This window comes from Mesoplodon densirostris, chromosome 12, assembly GCF_025265405.1.
Source record: "Mesoplodon densirostris isolate mMesDen1 chromosome 12, mMesDen1 primary haplotype, whole genome shotgun sequence".
In the NCBI taxonomy this organism is placed as follows: Eukaryota; Metazoa; Chordata; class Mammalia; order Artiodactyla; family Ziphiidae; genus Mesoplodon; species Mesoplodon densirostris.
Window position 1 is genome coordinate 16,516,680 of NC_082672.1, and position 20,419 is coordinate 16,537,098.

The following is a 20,419-nucleotide window of genomic DNA, read 5'->3' on the forward strand; positions in this document are numbered from 1 at the left end:
CGATAATAAATGAAACAGTATTCTTTACTTCAATATTGGGAATAAAATTGTCAGTTTGGGACTAATAATTTTCTATTTCATCTCTCTGCTGTTCCCTAATAGTCTTCCAGTTAAAAACAAAACAAAACGACACCAGTCAGTTTTCAATAAGAACCTGATAACTCTCTAAAGCTGAGCTAGATGGACTGCATTTCCATGAGGTGCTTCCATAAGCTGTGGCTAGGAAATAGGACTGCCAATATCAGTTAGAAACAAAATCATGGCCCCTTTTAAAGAAACAACCAACACAGTTATGAATATAGTATAAAGGAGTTTTTTTTTAAAAAAGATGAATAAGTCATATCTCTTGTATGTAATAAGATTTACATTCAAATGGGGGAGATTTGCATCAAAAGAAAATTAGCAACAGGGGGCAAAATATAAGTGCTATTAGTGGTCTAGATATTAAGGGACATGTCTATTTAGATCATTATGGGCTGGAGTAATAGGAAAAGATAGAGGAAAGAACTGGTCCTTGAAGGATGGGCAGGATTCTGAGAGACAGGAATTTTTTTAAAAGCGGGGGAGAGTGTATCATAGGTCTAATCAAAAGCACGAAGGAACCTAAGTCTCTGATTCCTGAGCTGTCGACGTTACAATTAAAAATCATTCTTAGTTATATACATAAATGAATTGAGGATGCTCACACAGGCAATGGCAGTCCAAATTAGAACTGGGGTCCTCAGAATTGCAACTCCAGTTTCTGACAGTGTGTATTAATAACGTTGAAGAAAAGGATTTGTTTGGGGGACGGGGAGGGAGAGGTTTTGAATAACAGATTGGTACGTTGATGGACGTACTTCCAGGAGGATTTAAGAATTTTGAATATTTTCTATGCGCGGTGAAATGCAAGACAATGCTTAGGTGTGGCTACTAGGTCGTTTCTCTTGCATTGATTTTGTTTAGGTTTTGCTCTTAAATTTGTCTTACATTGCAAAGTTATTGCACAAATGTATTGTTTCGGTGTTTCTACACCGTTTGCAGATTAGGAGCAGGTCCTACAGCACAAGAACGGGAAACACCCTTGCCTGGGTTCAGAGCCTCCTGGGTGGGGCAGGGCGTCCCAGCGTCCTCCCACTTGAGGGTTGGTGGTTCGTTCCCGCACTGCCGACAGAGGAGAATTGGCTCTCTGCAGCCACCGTCCCTCGTACGGTCCGTTCCAATCAGGGCTCGGCGGGAAGGGGCGGGACTGAGCGGCGCGGGTTGTGCTTCTCGCTGTCCCTGGCCTGGTTGCTTTCGGCATGGAGGAGATTTATGCCAAGTTTGTGTCACAGAAAATCAGCAAGACCCGCTGGCGACCGGTACCTCCGGGGAGCCTGCAGACCGCGGAGACTTTCGCCACAGGCTCTTGGGACAATGAGGTACCCCCGTTCCCGGCCCGGGAAGCCCCTGCCTCCTCCTTCCCTCCTGGAACCGCGCCCCCGGCCGCCGGCGCGCGAACTCTCTCTTCTGGCTCCTCTCGCCCTTCTCTGTCCCCCGAATGCACGTCTCAGGCTCGGTTGCCTTGTACCTCAGAGCCATCGATGGCCCCGTATCTCCTCTTTTTTAATGATTATCATTCCATTTGCCTGGGATGCTTTTAAAGCAAGGTTGATTGAAGGCAGTGCAATTTTTAATTTCGGAGAGTTTGACATATATTTCATCTCAAGATAAAATGTTCTGCTTTACAGGAAAATTATGTTTCACTGTGGTCTATTGGAGATTTTGGGAACTTGGACTCTGATGGAGGATTTGAAGGAGACCATCAGTTATTGTGTGATATCAGACACCATGGTGATGTAATGGATTTACAAGTAAGTTGTGTAATATCCAAAAACTAACTTTTAAAAAACTGAGAGTGATCTTTACGTTTAGAGATGTAAAGGACCTTAAAGTTTGTCTAGTCTCACCCCAGGTTTACAAGAAACTGAGTTCCCTATAGGTTACGACTTGCCAACATCATATAGCTGCTTAATGGCAGAATCAGGACTGGGGAAGGGGATGTGGAATTAATCCTAACTTGTTTGTTTGCCAATTGACCATCTACTATCTGCCAAGCACCGTTTACATAAGTTAATTTCATTCTCATCGCATGCTTGTTGAATCAAGTACTATTATCTCTGTCTTAATGAGAGCACTGAGATTAAGATCTTTGGAGCATGTACTATGTGACAAATACTGTGCAAGGCACTTTACATGTTTTTGCTTTTTGAGTTCTCATAACAGCCTAGCAGGGATTAGTTCTCTGTTTTGCAAGTTTACCAAGGCTTAGAGAGCTTAACTTGGCCAGGGTCTCAAAGCTGGTAGTAAGTGGTGGGAATGGAATTTTGACTCTCACATTTTATTTGCTTAGCATTTATAGGCTCTTTGCATTTTAAAATTGTTATACTACGAATTGAGTCAAACAAATGGCTTCCTCCCTGCTAATATTTATGAATCTATAACAAGCAAGAATTTTCTACTTAGTTTTTTGACCAGGAAAGAATTGTAGCTGCTTCATCAACAGGATGTGTAACAGTTTTCCTTCACCATCCGAATAACCAGGTAAAGAACTTTTGTTTGAAATCTCAGTTTGCATTTTAATTGTTTTTAGGAAGGTTTAAAGAAAACTGTACTTAATAATAACACAAATAATAAAGTTTTATAGTCTTAAAACATGGAGGGGAAAATCATTGTATTACCCACCTTTTAGTAGATTAATTCTAGAACCATGTTTGTGTGAACCTTCATTCAAATTGGGTATCTCTTATATTCTCTTAGGTTAGTTCTAACAATATGGTATTCTGGCAAGTACTTTTCCTGTAATTCTCTTTTAAGATCCTAGTCTGGTCTTTTGAAGAAAGAAAGAGCACTTTCTAGCTCAAGCATCATGAGAGAGAACAGGAACAGCTACTTTGCTTCAGATAGAACCTAGGTTTCAATTGAAAGAGAGGATATACTATATGAAGGCTTGACATTTTTTACAATGCCTTTCTTGTGTGTGCCAAAGCCTGACTGCTGATCTTCAGAGCATAGTGGTAAGGGCAGTCCTTTAAAATAGGCCCACTTGAAGTAGAAGTTTTAAGTTGCTAGAAGAGAATGCTTACTTAGATTTGGGGATTAATCAAGGTCATCTTACTAATAGGCATGCCTAGTAAATACAAGAGCCAGGTCTAGTTAAATATTTTTCTTTTTTTTTTTTACTGTTTATTTCAGCAATGCTTTTATTTTTTTTTTTTTATTTCTTTTTTTGGCTGCGTTGGGTCTTTTGTTGCTGCACACGTGCTTTCTCTAGTTGCGGCGAGCGGGGGCTACTCTTTCGTTGCAGTGTGCAGGCTTCTCATTGCGGTGGCTTCTCTTGTTGCAGAGCACGGGCTCTAGGTGCACGGGCTTCAGTAGTTGCAGCACGCGGGTTCAGTAGTTGTGGCTCTCGGGCTCTAGAGTGCAGGCTCAGTAGTTGTGGCGTATGGGCTTAGTAGCTCCGCGGCATGTGGGATCATCCCGGACCAGGGCTCGAACCCGTGTCCTCTACATTGGCAGGTGGATTCTTAACCACTGTGCCACCAGGGAAGTCTTAACTATTTTTCTTAATGGAGTCATTTGGAAAGCACTGCAGAGATTTTCTCTTAAATGTAGGCCAGTCCCCTTAAGAATTTAGAGTTGCCTTTGAACACATAATTACCTGATACCTAAAAACCATTTCTTTAGTTTGAGATAAGTTTGGGATGTTATTAAAAAGCGTTTCTTTTGAATCTAATCCGGTATATACAGAGCTTTAATGGAAGTAGTTTCTAGACCTTAATGCTTGGAAATACAAAGGGAAAAGAGTTACTATGTTTCTAGAAAGGTGTGAGACACAATTGTAGTTGGGGAAAGCTCTAGTTTTTTGGAGCTTTGCTTTGATTAATTATAGCCTCATTTGTGACATGTAGACTCTGTCAGTCAGCCAGCAGTGGACAACAGCTCATTACCACACGGGTCCAGGCAGTCCTTCCTGTAGCAGTGCACCATGCACAGGTGTTGTGTGCAGCAACCCAGAAATTGTCACAGTTGGAGAAGATGGTCGAATAAATCTCTTCAGAGCTGATCACAAGGAAGCTATAAGAACTATAGGTAAGAAAAATCCTATTTCTTTGGTCTATTGCATAGTAATTGAGCAGCTACCATGTGCTAAGTAAATGCAATGCTAGGTGTTTGAGGGATTTTAAAATATACAAAGCAGGATCCCTTTATCAAGACAGTATGTTGATAAGGCCTGTATGAAGGAGTGACTAGAAGAAAAAGAAATTTGTGGAGAGGACAGCCAGAGGGGATTATCAGATAAAGAATTGAGGGGCAGGTGGCAATCCATTTAATCTAGGTTCCAAACCATAAATAATACTAAAAGGTGGCACACCAGATAAAGGGAACAGCATGGAGGAAGGGTAAGTCCATTCAGAGAATGACAGAAAGTGTAGTTTGAACTGACTTTAGATATTTATATAGGAGAAGTAAGAAATGAAACAAGAACGGTAAATTGCAGTCAGGTTATGAAGAATCTAATGCACAGCTGTAGACGTTACGTTTTGTTAGGTGGGCAACTACGGAGCCATTGAAAGTTTTTGAGCAAAGGGGTGATGTACCCCCTGTCATGCTTTAGAAGGATTATTCTAGTGTAGTAGTTCTCAACCATACTTTGCACAGACTTGCCTGAGGAGGTTTTTAACAGCCCATCACCGTAGACCTCCTAAATCAAAACGTCTGGATTGAGCCCATGAATCAGTTTTTTGTGTTATGATTTTTAGTTCTGAGGAACACTATTTGTTTAGCTTTTAGGGACCACTGCCTGGTGGCAGTTTGAAGGAGGGTCACAAACAGTTTAAGTGTATAGTAAATTAAGTGGTATAAGTTTAAACACGCTATGAAAAGGAAAAGGACAGTTAAAGCAATCAGGAAGGACTTCATGGAGGAGAAGAGAGCTGATGAGGATAAAGATGTATAGATTTGAGATAAGTCAGCGGAATAATATAGGTCAGAATGAGCTCTGTAGGAAGCAATGGTGTTTGGCTCAGTAGAATGAAGGTTCTGGGTTAAGCAGTAGAGAGAAGTAAAATTGGATATAAAGGAACCTGAACAGCTGTCTCAGAAATGGAGGGTAACAACCTAAAGTGGAAATAGAGAAATAAATGAAAACTTAGCCCTCCATTTGGAAAACAGTTCAGCTGTCCTGTGAGTGATATAGTTTTTCTATTAAAGGAGAGTCCATTTTAACATGTATATTATTGCATTTTTCTATAGAAATTAAACTGTGACTTATTGTAATAGTTCAATCAATGGAGGGAATGCAATTTAAAATTTTCATGGAAAAGGGGGACCTGTTAACACACAATGCTGTTTTCTTCATTTGTAGACAATGCAGATAGCAGTACACTCCATGCTGTAACCTTTCTTCGAACTCCTGAGATTCTTACAGTAAATTCAATTGGACAGTTAAAAATATGGGATTTTAGACAACAAGGAAATGAGCCCTCTCAGATATTATCACTGTAAGTTTTGATTCGTAATTTCAGTAGTGTGAAGCAAATTTCTTTGACTGTTTATAGCAACTGACTTTAAACCATATTGTATTTTAATTGCATGCTAAGAGAATAATCTCTTACTAAATTTGATAAAGCAAATACAGTTGACCCTTGAACAATGTAGGGGGTTAGAGTCACTGACCCTCTCTACACTCGAAAATCCCTGTGTAACTTATAGTCAGCCCTCCATATACGTGGAATCCTCTGTATCAGAGGTTCCACATCCACAGATTCAACCAACCTCGGGTCATGTGGCACTGTATATTTACTATGGAAAAGTATTAATATGTAAGTGGATCCATGTTGTTCAAGGGTCAGCTGTATAGTTGGATGGGCTTGATAGTACCATGCTGCATTTGGTAAATATTTGTTGTATTGATTCAGAAGTTTCTATTAATCTCTTTGCAGTTTATGTTATTTAATGGGGAACTTCTTTTTGCTCATCAAATGATTCTATTAATAGTGGGAATATTCTATTAATATATTAATAGAATATTCTATTCTACTAATAATACACTCTAGATGTGATTGGGAGAAAAATACAATTCAAGATATTTTTTTGAGCAGAAATCCCCTTTCTATGTATGCAATCTTCTCTTCTTTAATTAGAAAATAGCATGTGTTAAGCTGGAAAAAAAGTTATATAAACTAAGCATTAAATAAGGTAGAGTAGAAGCAAGGAATATGCTGTTTAGTTGATATATAATGTTTTTAAAAAGCCAAGAAATGGAAATGTTTTGCATATCTTACCATCAAATTATCTTGCTCCTTATGTGTCCAAATTGAAGAGAGAATGAATAACTCTGGCCTTTAACTCCCCCTCAGAATTTTAATATTTAGAGATATATTTAACGTAGTCAGTTTTTTGACATGATTTAAGTTTAGCCAGTAGCTCCAGCCACAAAATTATCGTTTAGTTACTGGAAAGAAACAGGTTTCATAGGTTATTCAAAGATAAATTATACTTTACAACTGTGTGAAGTCATTGTATCTCCCATTAAAGGACTGGTGACCGAGTGCCACTCCACTGTGTTGATAGACATCCCAACCAGCAGCATGTTGTAGCTACCGGTGGTCAGGATGGAATGTTAAGTATTTGGGATATTAGACAAGGTACGATGCCCGTGTCTCTACTGAAGGCTCATGAAGCTGAAAGTAAGTATTGTGGTGATACATAAGTTTTTGGTGTGTGAGCTATACAATGTATTATAAGCAGCTTTCCATAATGATACCTATGGATCATTCTACAGCAGAGTTTTTGACTGAATTGTATAAATTTATAATAATTAACTAATCCCTTTTTATTTGAAATTTACATTCTTTAACATGTTTATTATACATAAAACCGTAGTGATTATCCTTACATATTCATCTTTATGTGCTTCTTTTCTTAGGATAGTTTTTTAGAAATAGAATTGATGAGTCCAAAAGTTTGCATAATTTTAAAGCTGTGATTCATGTTGTCAAATTGTTCTACATAAAAATAATACGAGTTTATACTGCCACACCCAGTATGTGAGAATGCACTTTTCCCATGCAAATGCAGGCTGTTATTTTTTATATTTGCTAATCTGTGTGTTCTTCAATTTATTATTGTACCTTTTTCTATTTTTCTTTCAACAAGAACAAAATATATAGGCTCTTGCCTTGTTTTTAATGTTTGTCATTTGATTTTGGTGGAGATTTTTTGGCTGAACAGAAATTTTTCATTTTATCACCACATGTCAGGGTGGATTATAGTTTTAAATTCTGACTTAAGAGAAGTTGGTATTAATGCTTCAATAAAACTATAAAAGAGCAAACATTATACCAGTATTGCAACTTCTAAGTTTGTTTCACATTATTAATACTTTGGAAAGATAAATGATTTTTAAGATTATATTTAAGAAGCAAATAGAAACTTTTTCCCTCTTCCAGGTATGGCTACGTCCAGGTAAAAAGAATAAAAAGGAATAGGTGTGCCCTTAGAGCCTGTTGTTGCTAACCTAGTGGTAGTTAGAATTACAAACTTTCAGATCTCTTCTCACCAGCCCATTTTTAAACGCCAGCCTGTATTGTTCAACAAAACACACGAGTGTAGTGGCTTGTAGTGTATTTTGAATTCATCTTGACTCTTGGCTAGAAATAAGATGTTTTATAGAGGTTTGTTTTCTAATTTGAAAGTATATAAATACATAAGAATCTAGATTTGGGCAGTCTGCTAATGGCTGTATAGGCTGTTTTGTTTTACTTTGTTTTAATGAAACAGTATGAATGTACTTTACACAGGGACTCACCCAGCACACATTCCTTTCTGGAGGAAGGTGACCTTTTGGTTTTCCGGCGTGTTTAATTGTGGTCACTGTCGGAATGAAAATGCCAGCTTGCAAACACGTGCCTTGCGCTTTTTATGCTACACTCTGAGCACTCTCTATGCTGCCTCTCTAAGGTTACCCAACCCAGAATCACGAAACCCTTGTTCACAGACTACTGTTTTACCTTCATGCTGCAGCTCTCTTCCTAAGGAGTCCTGGGCAGTCCTTGGCTCCCAGATACCTATTGGCACACAAAGTTCCCTTCCAAGTTTAGAGCTTGAGGGGTCCCCAGTCCCAAGCTGGCTTCTTAAGTCTTTCATCTGAAACCAGATCCAGATTTTTGGAGCATTTCCAGGTTTTGGTTTGCTGGGAGCTAGTTGCTATTTCTGTGATACAGGCCAGAAGTATCCAGAGTCTTGGCGTGAGCCAAAATTGGACTGTGTCTCTTAGAATTTCATTTGTATTCTACTTTTATGGTCTTCTCTCTGTTTCCAGTAATATAACCTTCATGTGTTAATGACACAGGAACTGAAAATAAGAGAACTTAACAATTTTCAAAAAATCTTTTCAGAATTATTCCATTGTCATACTTTTCCATAAAAAAATTGTAATAGGTTAAATGACTAGCATTTATTTTCATTCATTTGCTGGCCCAATACACAAGTAGATTTACTTGACTTCTTTATCTTATCTACATGTGTTAGCCATTTGGAGAGTTATGTCTTTTCTTTGATCCTGAAGCCTTTGATTTTTATCCCAGGCTTGGAGTTTGAAGGTGTGTGATGGAGGTTAATGGAAGGTGATGCCTAGAGACAGGGTTTTGATGTTTGTTCAACTGATCTACACAAGAATAAGCTTCTTGGTTCTTGTCTTTTAGTGTGGGAAGTTCACTTTCACCCATCCAACCCAGATCATCTGTTTACTTGTTCTGAAGATGGATCTCTCTGGCATTGGGATGCCTCCACAGATGTTCCTGAGAAATCATCACTCTTTCACCAAGGTAAAAAATTGTAATGAAGATTCTTGTGTGTAATTTTATTATATTTTTAAATACCAAATCAGAAATTCTCGTATTTTTAACATTAAGGAATGACAAAATGTTTCCATTCTCTGGCCTCAGGGTAAATTCTAGTATCACAGGGCTTGAAATCTGACTGTCAGCTACTGACCACTATACTGCTGATGACTAGAAATGCTGTTAGCTGGCTAACTTCGGACAGCTAGGGGTCTTGTTTGTGAGTACATTGTTGTGGGCCCTCATGCCACAGGATAGGCATTGACAGCTCTCTTATACTACATTGTCAAGGGTGTATGGCAAGACAAAAGTTGATCTTTTATGGATTAAGGTACTGGTTTCTCCTCGGACTAAAAGGCCCTGTCTCCTGATTAAAGACAGAGGTAAGTAAAGGTCAGCCAGAAACTATACACTTAAAATCAAGAGGTATTTTTGTTTCTGTTTTTTTGCATTTTCTAACCTTCTTGTTTTTGAGTTTGTCTGTGGTTCCAAAGTTTAGTTGTTCATTCATTCAGCAAATGTTTATCAAGTGCCTACCACATGCTTGGCACTCTTCTAGGCGTTAGAGCCCATGACAGTGAGCAGAAAAGCCTCGAGGCACATAGAGCAAATATTCCAGTAGACAGTAAGTAAGATAGATAATGTCTCAGTAAAAGTCTAAGCAGAAAAACAGAAACTACCCTGGATTTAGAAGGAATCAGTTTCACGTGTGTTAGAAGGGCTCGAAGAACAAAAGGGAATGGGAGGGATGCCGGAAGAGCAAATAGCAAAAACAGAGGAATGCCCAGAAATCCACAGTTGTTAATACCTCTGCTGTACTGTTGGAAGTGCTGTCCAGGTTGGTTCTGGATCAGCAGAAAAGGTGCCACCTCAGCCTGTGTTGTCGTTGCCAGGAACCTGGAGCCTTTTCCTTCCCCCACCCCACCCCGTCTGCCTTCCAGTCACCCACAGTAGTGCCTCCCATGGGCAGGGTCTGCCTGGAAGGCAGATGGCAAGGGAGCCTGGAAAAAGGAGTTTGTCCCTGCGAGACACTGTAGAGCACAGCAAAGTAGGAAAGGAGACAGCAAGAAGGAAAAGATCTGGACCAAATACCCTGATGCCTATGAAGAAGAGTGAAGAGAATAGGAGGATGAAGAATTAGTGGAGGAGGGGCCGCTTGGCAGGGAGAACATTTGAGCAGAGACCTGAGGAAGTGGAGGTACGAGTCACAGGAACGCATGCCAGGTGGAGGAAACAGCAAATTCCCAGGGCCTGAGACAGAACAGCAAGGAGGCCAGTGTGGCTGCGGTTCAGCAGGTCGGGAGTGTGCGGTGGCAGGAGCTGCGGAGGACTCTGCAGACCGGACGGGGATGAGGCCTTCAGGCTCTGTTCTGGATGTGACGGAAAGCCACTGGAGAATGTTGAGCAGGGGAGTGGGGTGATCTGTCTTATGTTTCCAAAGAATCACTTAGGCGACTGTGTAGAAAATAGACTGGGGAGGGGGATGGAAAAAGCAGAAGCAGGGAGGAGAGTTAGCACCGTGGTTCTAACGTTAATTTTCACAGTAGTCAAGAGTCATTTAAAATATAGGAGCAGTAAAAGGTAAACAGAAACTAAGAAGGAAAAATCTAAAACGTCTCCAGAAAAATTCTGGAGAAGTATGTATGGCATGTGTAGAGCATGCAGCACGTCTATGCTAATAACTTCATGTATGGAGAAACTAAGAATTTTATTAGTTTCTAATAAATAATAAGGATTAGCTAAGCAGTTGGTTTTTTTTTTTTTTTTTTTTTTTTTGCTGTATGCGGGCCTCTCACTGCTGTGGCCTCTCCCGTTGCGGAGCACAGGCTCCGGACACACAGGCTCCGCGGCCATGGCTCGCGGGCCCAGCCGCTCCGCGGCATGTGGGATCTTCCGGGATCGGGGCACGAACCCGTGTCCCCTGCATCGGCAGGCGGACTCTCAACCACTGCGCCACCAGGGAAGCCCAGCAGTTGGTTTTTTATTTCTTCTTTCCCTACCCCCACTATCTTGCATTTGAGATTTTACTCTTTGAAGAACCTTGGTTAGACGGGAAAGAGCCATTTACTATATTCTGTGCCTAGTGTCGCAAGGAACAATATTAGACACTGTGAAAAGGTAAAATAAATATCATCTATACAACCTGCTCTTAAATACTTAATTTAGTTATGGAGAAGGGGGCATGCAAAGTTAAATCATCTAAGAAATGTTACAAGGTAGTAAGTTATTAGTGGTGCGTATAAGTGCTGGGGGTTCCAGGAAGGAAAAGAGAAGCATGAACTGGAGTCGTCTTCAAAGGCTTCTTAGAGAAGGAAGTTGAGCTGGGCTTTAAGAATCAGCAAGATCTAGGGCCTCCCTGGTGGCGCAAGTGGTTGAGAGTCCGCCTGCCGATGCAGGGGATACGGGTTCGTGCCCCGGTCTGGGAGGATCCCATATGCCGCGGAGCGGCTGGGCCCGTGAGCCATGGCCGCTGAGCCTGCGCGTCCAGAGCCTGCGCATCCGGAGCCTGTGCTCCGCAACGGGGGAGGCCACAACAGTGAGAGGCCCGCATACCGCAAAAAAAAAAAAAAAAAAAAAAAAAAAAAAAGAATCAGCAAGATCTAAACTCACTGATCTTTAAGCTTCAAGATATGAGGGACTTCGCCTTGTATTCCCAGCACTTAGCACACAGCCTGGCATATAGTAGGTACTCAGCCATTTATTGAGTAAATGAAATCTGTCTTTATTTGATCTGGCAGAAAGTTGAAAGGAAAGAAAATTGCAAATGAAGGCTAAAACTGAAATATACTGCTTCTGCCCCACTTAATCCTGTATTAAATGAAGAGCACTGTCAGACATAAAAGTGTATAATCTGGTAGTGTTCTTAAATTCTACTTTTAAGAACATTTACCTGAAATAAAGGCAAAGCATAAAAGGAGATCTAAAGCAAGTTGATTATATTTTTAGACATATAGAAATAAATATATTTTTAGAAATATTCATCTAGAAATACATCCAGAAATTTTCATTTTTTGATTACCTAAGAACTTAGATTTCCATATATTATCTACATTTATTCTACTTGTCTTCTAGGCATTTTGGTACATTTCTGAGACTTTCCATTAAAGAATAAACAGGAAGACAGGGTCAAAATGAATCTTGTGCTTTGCTGAAGATTTCAAGTTTGATAACCATATTATCCCATGGAAATCTGAGTATTTAATATCACTGACTAAGCCTTTAGTCAAAAATGGTGATGTGTTATAATGGAATTATCAGCCAGTTATTCTTGAGAATTAAAACCAATATATATCATTGCCTTTTTTTAAGTATTAGAATTTCAGATGTTTACTAGTATAAAATTAGTCTTGAAAGCAGTTTTTACCTTTTCTTTTCTTTTCCCAGGAGGAAGAAATAGTACTTTTTTGTCTCATAGCATTAGTAACCAAGCTAATGTTCATCAGTCTCTTATAAGCTCCTGGCTCATCACTGATCCTGCCAAAGACCGTATTGAAATCACAAGCTTGCTTCCCAACAGGACTTTGTCTGTGAACAGTTTGGATGTTTTAGGTCCTTGTCTTGTTTGTGGAACCGATGCAGAAGCAATTTATGTTACTAGACAACTTTTTTCATGAAGATACTAAAAGATTTCATGTAAAACATACAGTTACAGCCTTTCAAATTCCAGCTTCTCTATGCAAATTTTTATGATTGGAATATGTGAAATTTGCAGGGGAAGCACCCGTAAGCTATTGTTAATTTTGATGCCCAGTTTCAGCTTTTGTTGAATATTCTTCTAATAGTTAGTAGCTAGAGTCTGATTAAGGACTGATGGCAAAAGAATTGGACCGTGTGGAAGAACATGAGAGGGATCCTCGTGCTGATAAACGCACTGCCTTCAGCACAATTCTGCACAGCGCAGGGAACCAACTCTTCATTTCTGATGTAGGGCTCAAAAATGTCAAACCACCAATGGGTTCCTATCCTTTTTGTCAACGGTATGTGGGGTATACCCCTCCCTGGTGGCCTTAGCTAGTATTTATTCTTTTTACTACAAGTATTTTCTTCAGTTCTTCCACATTTTATTCCCTTAATAATTTTTGTAAACTTTTTTCAGAAAGAATTGAGAACAAAAATGGCAAAATTTTTGTAGTGTTCAAATTTTTTTTAAGGTGAAAATGTTTTGACAGTTTCCTTTACTAGAATGGGTTTGAACAGAACTCTGTCAGCTCCTTAGACCCAACTTTATTTCTCTTGAAAAGAAAAAAGACAAGTACATTTTTCCTAAGGATTTTTGCTTTTATTTAGTTTTACAACGTAGTTGAAAATTGCTGAATTGGACATTGTGCAATAAAATAGGATTTGACATTGATAAATGAGCTGACTTACAAACGAATTTGATAGGTAACATGCAAGAGACAAGTATGATGATGTGGTAGGAGTATAGAGTTTCGCCATCTTTATCTTTAATGTTAATGATGACCTAACATACAGTGTTTTAAGACAATTTTATGATACTGTCTTTCTAAAGTTTGTTAGATTAAATGCATTATTGAACTGTTAAGACCTTAATGACAAATCCCTCCTATTATACAATTGAAGTGTATGTTTATTTACTTTACAATTCCAACAATAATTACTATGAAGTTTTGTCTTTCCGTCCCAATAAATATTTGCAGTTTTTTTATGCCACCTTACCTCAGGGTTTTTTGGATTTTGTTTTTTTGTTAACAGTTTAAAATGGAATACATATATGCATCTGCTGTTTCATATATATTTGGCTCAAAAATATGTGACTGCATGGACTTGCCTCGCGGTCCAGTGGTTAATGCAGGGGGCACAGGTTCGATCCCTGGTCGGGGAACTAAGATCCCACATGCTGCACAGCATAGCCTAAAAAAAAAAAAAATCGACTGAAGATAATTAGTAACTTTGAATTCCAAAGAATCAGAGAAGGAGAGAAAATGTTGCTGATAGGAATTCTTAATCTGTTTATAGTTTTATTGCTGGGGCTAATTTTTTAAACTTTCTGTTATTACAAAAGTCATTTATTGTAGAAAAGACAGTCAAAAGTTTTAAGTACTTAATCTCAAAGAGAGACAATTCTTTTCATACTGTCTTCTATCCATCAATGTAGGTTTTCTGTAAAAAAAAAATGAAATATACATGTTATATTTGTAGATGCACATTCTCTAGCAGTCAACACATGAATTCAATAATAAAAATACAGCTAAGAATTTTCCTCTGACTTTATATTTCCCTTGGTATGAATGTCTTGTTGCAGCCTAAGCTACAGTGTCCCTCTCTTCATCCAGTACAGGCATCCTCCCCTTCTACTCGGCAGGCTAACATCTTTGCTTTGAACGGCCCAGAGTTGATCTCATCCCTGAAAGACCCTAGCTCCCAGGTGGCACATTTTCTGTGTACAGTAAATGGCAAACTTGTGCCTCTGCTTCGATCTGTATTATCTGCTGCTGGAAAGATACATGTACGTTTGAAGGTTACATGTACATTGTTAGCACCCTTCTCAGTTTCCCGCAACAATGTATACAATTTCCCTTGATCATTACAGTAAATAATTGGTAGAGGGAGGGAACCAGACATACAGGCTTAGCATACTAGCTTGGAATGGACACAAGTTTGAAGTTTGAAGCTTTGATTTAAGGGTATTTGTAACCATAAGTAGAAGGAAGTACATTTGAATAATGTTACATTTTCTATCAATTTAAGAGTTCTGTCAGACTTAATAAGAAACATAAGAAACTTCTATATCCTTATTGATAAATAAAACCCTAATTTATGAATTTAATTCTCACTGCTTTTATTCATGGAACTATCAAATAGAATTTCTTTTGAGGGCTGTAGGATCTCAGAGGTGAAAGATATCTTGGAGGGCATCTCCAAACTAAGTCTAATCAACACCTCCACAGCATTCCCAACAAGTTATCATCTAACCTCTACTTGAAAATATACCATGATAAAGTTTCCCATTTCCCAATGTAGCCTCCTTGTTTGGACAGCTGTAATTGATATTGCATTATGGCAGGGTTTTAGTGTGTGAGTGGGATCCAACACAATCCTATAAAAAAAGAATCATTATTGTGGGTTAATGAAATGATCATGTGAACCTATGAGATGGAACCAAACACCAATCATTTTATCGAATTTGCATTCTGTTGGGGTGCTTTACTCTAAGGTTCAACTAAATAAGTGAATTTTCACATACTGAACTGAAATTTACTTCATTTGTCTTTTCTCAGGAGCCACAAAAAAACAAATTTAATTCTTTTCATCATATATTCAAATATTCAGAACTACGTATTGTAGCTTCTTTGGCGTAAACTTTTAAAATCCCTTCAATGGTTTCTTGTGGGCAAGGTTCCCTTCCCCACCTTTCTTGCCCTTCTTGGCTAAATCCTGCATACCTTTCTGGACTCCTCTTAGGTGTCATTTTCTCAAGAAAGCTCTCCCTGGCCTCTGACAATCTGGGCTAAACTGTACTCTGCATCAAAAGCCCATTGTGCAGAGCTTATATTGTGCTTACAGCCATTTGCTAAGCAGCCTGTCTCCCTCTACTGGACCACAAGTTCAAGAACAGGGCCCATGTCAGTGTTGTATGAACAATGTTTAACACAGTATCTGATACATAGTAAGCCCTGAATTAGCCTGAATTGAACTAAACTCACAGTTTTGTTTTCCCTTTAAAAAATAAAGGCCTGGGCTTCCCTGGTGGCGCAGGGGTTGAGAGTCCGCCTGCCGATGCAGGGGACACGGGTTCGTGCCCCGGTCCGGGAAGATCCCACATGCCGCGGAGCGGCCGGGCCCGTGAGCCATGGCCGCTGAGCCTGCGCGTCCGGAGCCTGTGCTCCGCAACGGGAGAGGCCACAACAGTGGGAGGCCCACGTACCGCAAAAAATAAATAAAGGCCATCATTAAAGTGTGACTTCCAAAATGAATACTTTTCCGGTGGTGTCTGCCTTGCCGAGAGTATGACAGGAATCTGCCATCCTGGTTCTGGGTACGATATTCCTTTGTAATGCTGTCTCAGCTTATTTTACCTATTCTGATATTTGTTCAATTGACTGCTGACTAGTTTAACTTAAACCCTTAATTTTCACACCTGATACTCCCTAAACCATACCTCCCTATTCTTGAGTTAATGCCGATGATTCTGATTCTTACTATAGGTCCATCCTTCCTGTTTAGGGGACATATTTTGTTTCACTTTAGGAAAGAGCTAACAATCACCTTTGAATCTTTTCTGCAGAAGCTGATCGTTTTCAGAATTGCCCAGCATGCTCTCTACACCCTCATCCCATTGGTAAGGAGATAGGTTAAATGGACTTAGGCCCACTTCCCAATTATCAGTGACATACGAATCACTGGTATTTGGCTACAGTTGTTGAAGTATTTATAAACCAACCTAACTTATTGACACTCTGCCACATTTATCTTGTTCAGAAGGCTATTGTGAGAAAACACCTGGCTACAGCTATCATCCTATCAAAATTTTGGCATAATTGAAAAATTCCTTGTCCTTTGTGAATAACACTTCTATTTCACAGTATTGTGGAAACATCCTTTTAATAATCCATTTTAGAATCTTGTCTAAGAAGCATACTAAGTTCATTAGTGTACAGTTTATATCAAGCCTTCATTTAAACTTATGGTATCAATATGATGTCTAGCTCAGACTAATTAGATGGTCTGAAGCAGGAGCACTGCTCTTGTTTTACAGATAATGTAACCTGGGGAGAGCCAAACTATGATATGCAACTATTTAAACTATTTCATTGGTATCATTCTGAACCACAATGTTAAGTGGCAACACAGAATAATTAAATAACAGCCTAGACTACAGTCATCTTATCATCAAAACAATTACAACATTTCACTATATTAGTAGAGGGAGAAAACCACAAAGGGGGTGGGGGTGAGAGGGGAGAAGTAGAATGACTAGAATCTAGCTGATCAGGTAATAAACTAATTAATTAAAAATAAACTAATGGTCAATTCCAAACTGTCATGACTAACTGGACTTTGGGGGAACAGTAGCTGACAGACCAGCCTAACATAGCCATCAGACATGCATCAACTGTCAAAACAATTTTTGTACAGACCATGGTTATAAGAAGCTAAATTGTAATTAATACTAGACAGTAAAATGCTAGCTGCAACAAATCAAAACACAGATCTTACTCCTGCATAGTATGGAATCAACTTATTAGCCAGAGAGATCCTACAAGCAAGGATTCCCCAGTAGCAATGAGCACACCAAGAACCCAGATTTGGTTTCTAATACCATTCTCCAGTAAAAGGAACCAAGGCTCCTTGGAGGGGCAGGAAATAAATCAGGTAGTTTGGAGTATTTTGTAGTCCCAGAAAGGAAGAAAGTTAAGAAAAAACAAAAAAAAAAAACAATGATGGGAGTATGTTATAGGGACACAGAAGCTAACTGGAAGAGTTCCAATAGCCAAAGCTGAAACAATTTGATCAAAAACAAGAAATACCCAAACTATTAAATAAATATCCATGAGTCCACATTGATAAGAATAAATGTTTGAAAAAAATGGATGAGAGACAAATGTGCTCAGAATTCCAAATAATTTATGTAGATTCTCCACTCTCAAGGAGGTGGAACACAATTCACGCCTAAGTGTGGGTTGCTCATAGTTGAGAGCCTTCCCCTAAGACAGTGTGAATTCCTGGGAGAGCCTGTGTTCTCAGGACCACAGTGCTCTCCAAACGTTTTCCATGTGTGCTGCCTCTGATCCTACAGTCATCCAAGCATGAGACTTGCCCCTTACCTCTGTTGATAAAAACAAAGTGAGACAACCTACTATACATGAAATAGATAAGCAACAAGGATTTGCGGTACAGCACATGGAACTACATTCAGTACCTTGTAATAACCTATAATGGAAAATAATATGAAAAAAATATATATTTAGAACTGAATCACTTTGCTGTATACCTGAAGCGAATACAATATTGTAACTCAACTATACTTACAAAACAAAACAAAAACCACACAACTACAACAAAATCAAAATATCCCTCTTGGGGCCTCCCTGGTGGCGCAGTGGTTAAGAGTCCGCCTGCCGATGCAGGGGATACGGGTTCGTGCCCCGGTCTGGGAGGGTCCCATATGCCGCGGAGCGGCTGGGCCCGTGAGCCATGGCCGCTGGGCCTGTGCATCCGGAGCCTGTGCTCCGCAACGGGAGAGGCCACAACAGTGAGAGGCCCACATACCGCAAAAAAAGAAAAAAAAAAAAAAATCCCTCTTCCATGAAGCACTGAAGGGTTGAATAGGCTGAAGCTGGACCAACGGTTTTCCATCACAGCAACACAAAGACCTTCAAACACAAGAGCAGGTATTGCCATTCTCAGACATCAGCACCCTTAGTTGGCATTTTCCTGGTCTTTCACCTCCACCCACTCCCAGTCTCAGCCACTCTCAGTTTCATCCTGTTGGTTGGTTCTTCTATCCTGAACATTCCTTCTCTCCTTTCCCCGCTCTTTTCTCCCCCTACTTCACAGGAGTAAACCTCTTAATATATAGAGCAATTCACTGAGGTCCTTGAATTATCTAGGAATTCTCCTAAAGACAGTAGTTTTTGGAGATGCCCATCTTTAGGTTTAGAGAGATGAAGAGCTTAAGTAAAGAAGTTCTGAGGGTTGGTGACAGAGGTGACAAGGTTTAGGCGGCAGTCTGCTCTTCCAGATACATAATCCATCTAGAAAGGACAAGCAGGCCTGTCAACATATTAGATTCATATAATTCATATTAATTTTGAGGCTGAAAGATACCCTGAAGGTTACTTAGTTCTCCAGCTGAAGAAAGTAAGACCTAGAGCTATTAAGTCAGCCACTTTGGGCCATGTCTTCTACAGACTCTGTGATTGTGGAATACAGATTTTCAACCAAGCGCTCGTGGAATGTAATCTTTTAACAGGTTTTCACATTTGAACTTCTGGATACAGTAGCCAGCAACTAATTCAACATCAGAAAAAAAGTCTTAAAAAATTGTCTCTAGTAAAAAATGGTGAGATATTTGAAAATACTAAGTGTATATATTTTCTAGAGGCAGAATTGGCAAAGGCGCTCTTTACAATGGGTGGGCGGGACCTTTAAACATCATACAACCATTGATCCCATCCCAAACTTCTAATTCAATCTAACAAGAAATGAAGCCTCTTCTCGCAGTCATCATTATCCCAATTACGGCAATAACGACTTCCTCTTCTACCGAGTCGGCTGACAGATTAAAAATCTCTAAACTCCTTAATCTGTCCTGGTTTGAGAATATATTAATCTGGCTGATTCAGAAAATACTTACTCACGGATTTACTCGGGGAAAGAGTGCTAAGCAAAGATCAATTTATTTCAAAGCATCTAGAAATCCCGAATCCCGATGTCCACAGCGAGGTTCTGAGAATTAAACTCCAGATGCGCATCTTTTATCCTATATTCGTCCATAGAAAGAGTTCAATTGAAAAGAGAGAGGCAACGAAATAAATGAGTGGGCTTGGGATGGGGGGAACCTGACGCCACCAGCCGGGGCGAGTCACCTGAGCAGCGCAAGGCAGGGGCGACGCGGGGCGACGCTCGCAGACACGCAGGGAAGCGGGCGACTACGGAAAGTGGGAGGCCGCAGGCGGCGCGCTCGCTCCCCGTCGCCGGGCGGGCCGAAGCCCCCAGTCCTCGGCCCCCGCGCAAGCGACGCCGGGAAATGCCCACATCCGGGAAACCTGCAGCGGAGTGCGGCGGCGGCGACACCGAGTGGAAGGCAAAATGGCGGCGGCGGCGGCGGCGGCGGCCTGGTGCTAAGGGGAGAGCCAGGTCCCCGCGACCCCCGCGACGGGCCGCGCTGGCCCGCGGCAGTCCCCCGGCGTCTCTGCCCGCCCTGCCCCACCGGGGATACTTGGAGTCCCCGGGACGGGCTCCGGCCGCATCGGCGCCCGCCCTCGGGCCCGTGGACGCTGTCCAGGAGCCCCGCTCTCCCCTGCAGGTAGGTCCGAGGCTGGCGTAGCGGGTGGGGCGCACTCTCTTCTCCCGAGCCGGAGTTGGCGGGGCGGTGGCCGCCGGGGCCCACGCCCATCCCCGCTGGCGGGGGTCCAGGGGCTGCTACGGACGGGCGGGCCGGGCCGGCCCGGTGCGGGCCCGACTTGGCTGGTTGCACGGACCTGAGCGGAGCCCTGTCCTGGGGAAGCGAGGGTTGGCCGCGTCCGGGGATGGAGGAAGAGCCCCGGGCTTTGCGGCCTTGGAGGTTCAGGTTGGGCTAGGAAGAGCCGGTGTCGCCGGAGGCCGTGCGCGGACTCCCTCGTACCTCCACCCTTATCCCCAACACGCACGGGTCAGCGGTGCTCAGGAAGGAGGGAAAAGCGAAAGGTGGTTCTGAAGGAAATTCGCAGTAACAGAGCCGCCGTTCTTTCATCCCAGAGGGACCGGATGGTGGATATACCTTGAAAAAATTCTCGGAATTTCTACTTAGAGTCCACTGTAAATAGGGTACTGTTCATAGCTGGAAGGGGTAGGAGAGATGGAGGGATCTCTGTGGAGTAGGCGTGTGTATG

The 20,419-nt window shown here is 41.0% G+C and overlaps 2 protein-coding genes across 3 annotated transcripts in view; both read left to right on the top strand.

Moving 5' to 3' along the window:
* Nucleotides 1-1,233: 1,233 nt before the first annotated feature.
* NUP43 (nucleoporin 43) lies at nt 1,234-14,293 on the top strand. The gene is made up of 8 exons (XM_060115243.1): nt 1,234-1,400; nt 1,710-1,832; nt 2,485-2,562; nt 3,930-4,110; nt 5,387-5,522; nt 6,559-6,710; nt 8,727-8,849; nt 12,249-14,293. The coding sequence occupies exons 1-8, from the start codon at nt 1,281-1,283 to the stop codon at nt 12,476-12,478; spliced, it is 1,143 nt and encodes a 380-aa protein (XP_059971226.1). The 5' UTR covers nt 1,234-1,280; the 3' UTR covers nt 12,479-14,293.
* Nucleotides 14,294-19,598: 5,305 nt separating this feature from the next.
* Nucleotides 19,599-20,419, top strand: part of LATS1 (large tumor suppressor kinase 1) — a 42,004-nt gene continuing 41,183 nt past the window's right edge. Inside the window, exon 1 of one of the 2 annotated variants that reach the window (XM_060114971.1) lies at nt 19,599-19,854. The gene's annotated coding sequence lies outside the window, so the exon portion shown is untranslated. The remainder of the gene's footprint in view (nt 19,855-20,419) is intronic. The other variant, XM_060114970.1, reaches the window with a different exon arrangement.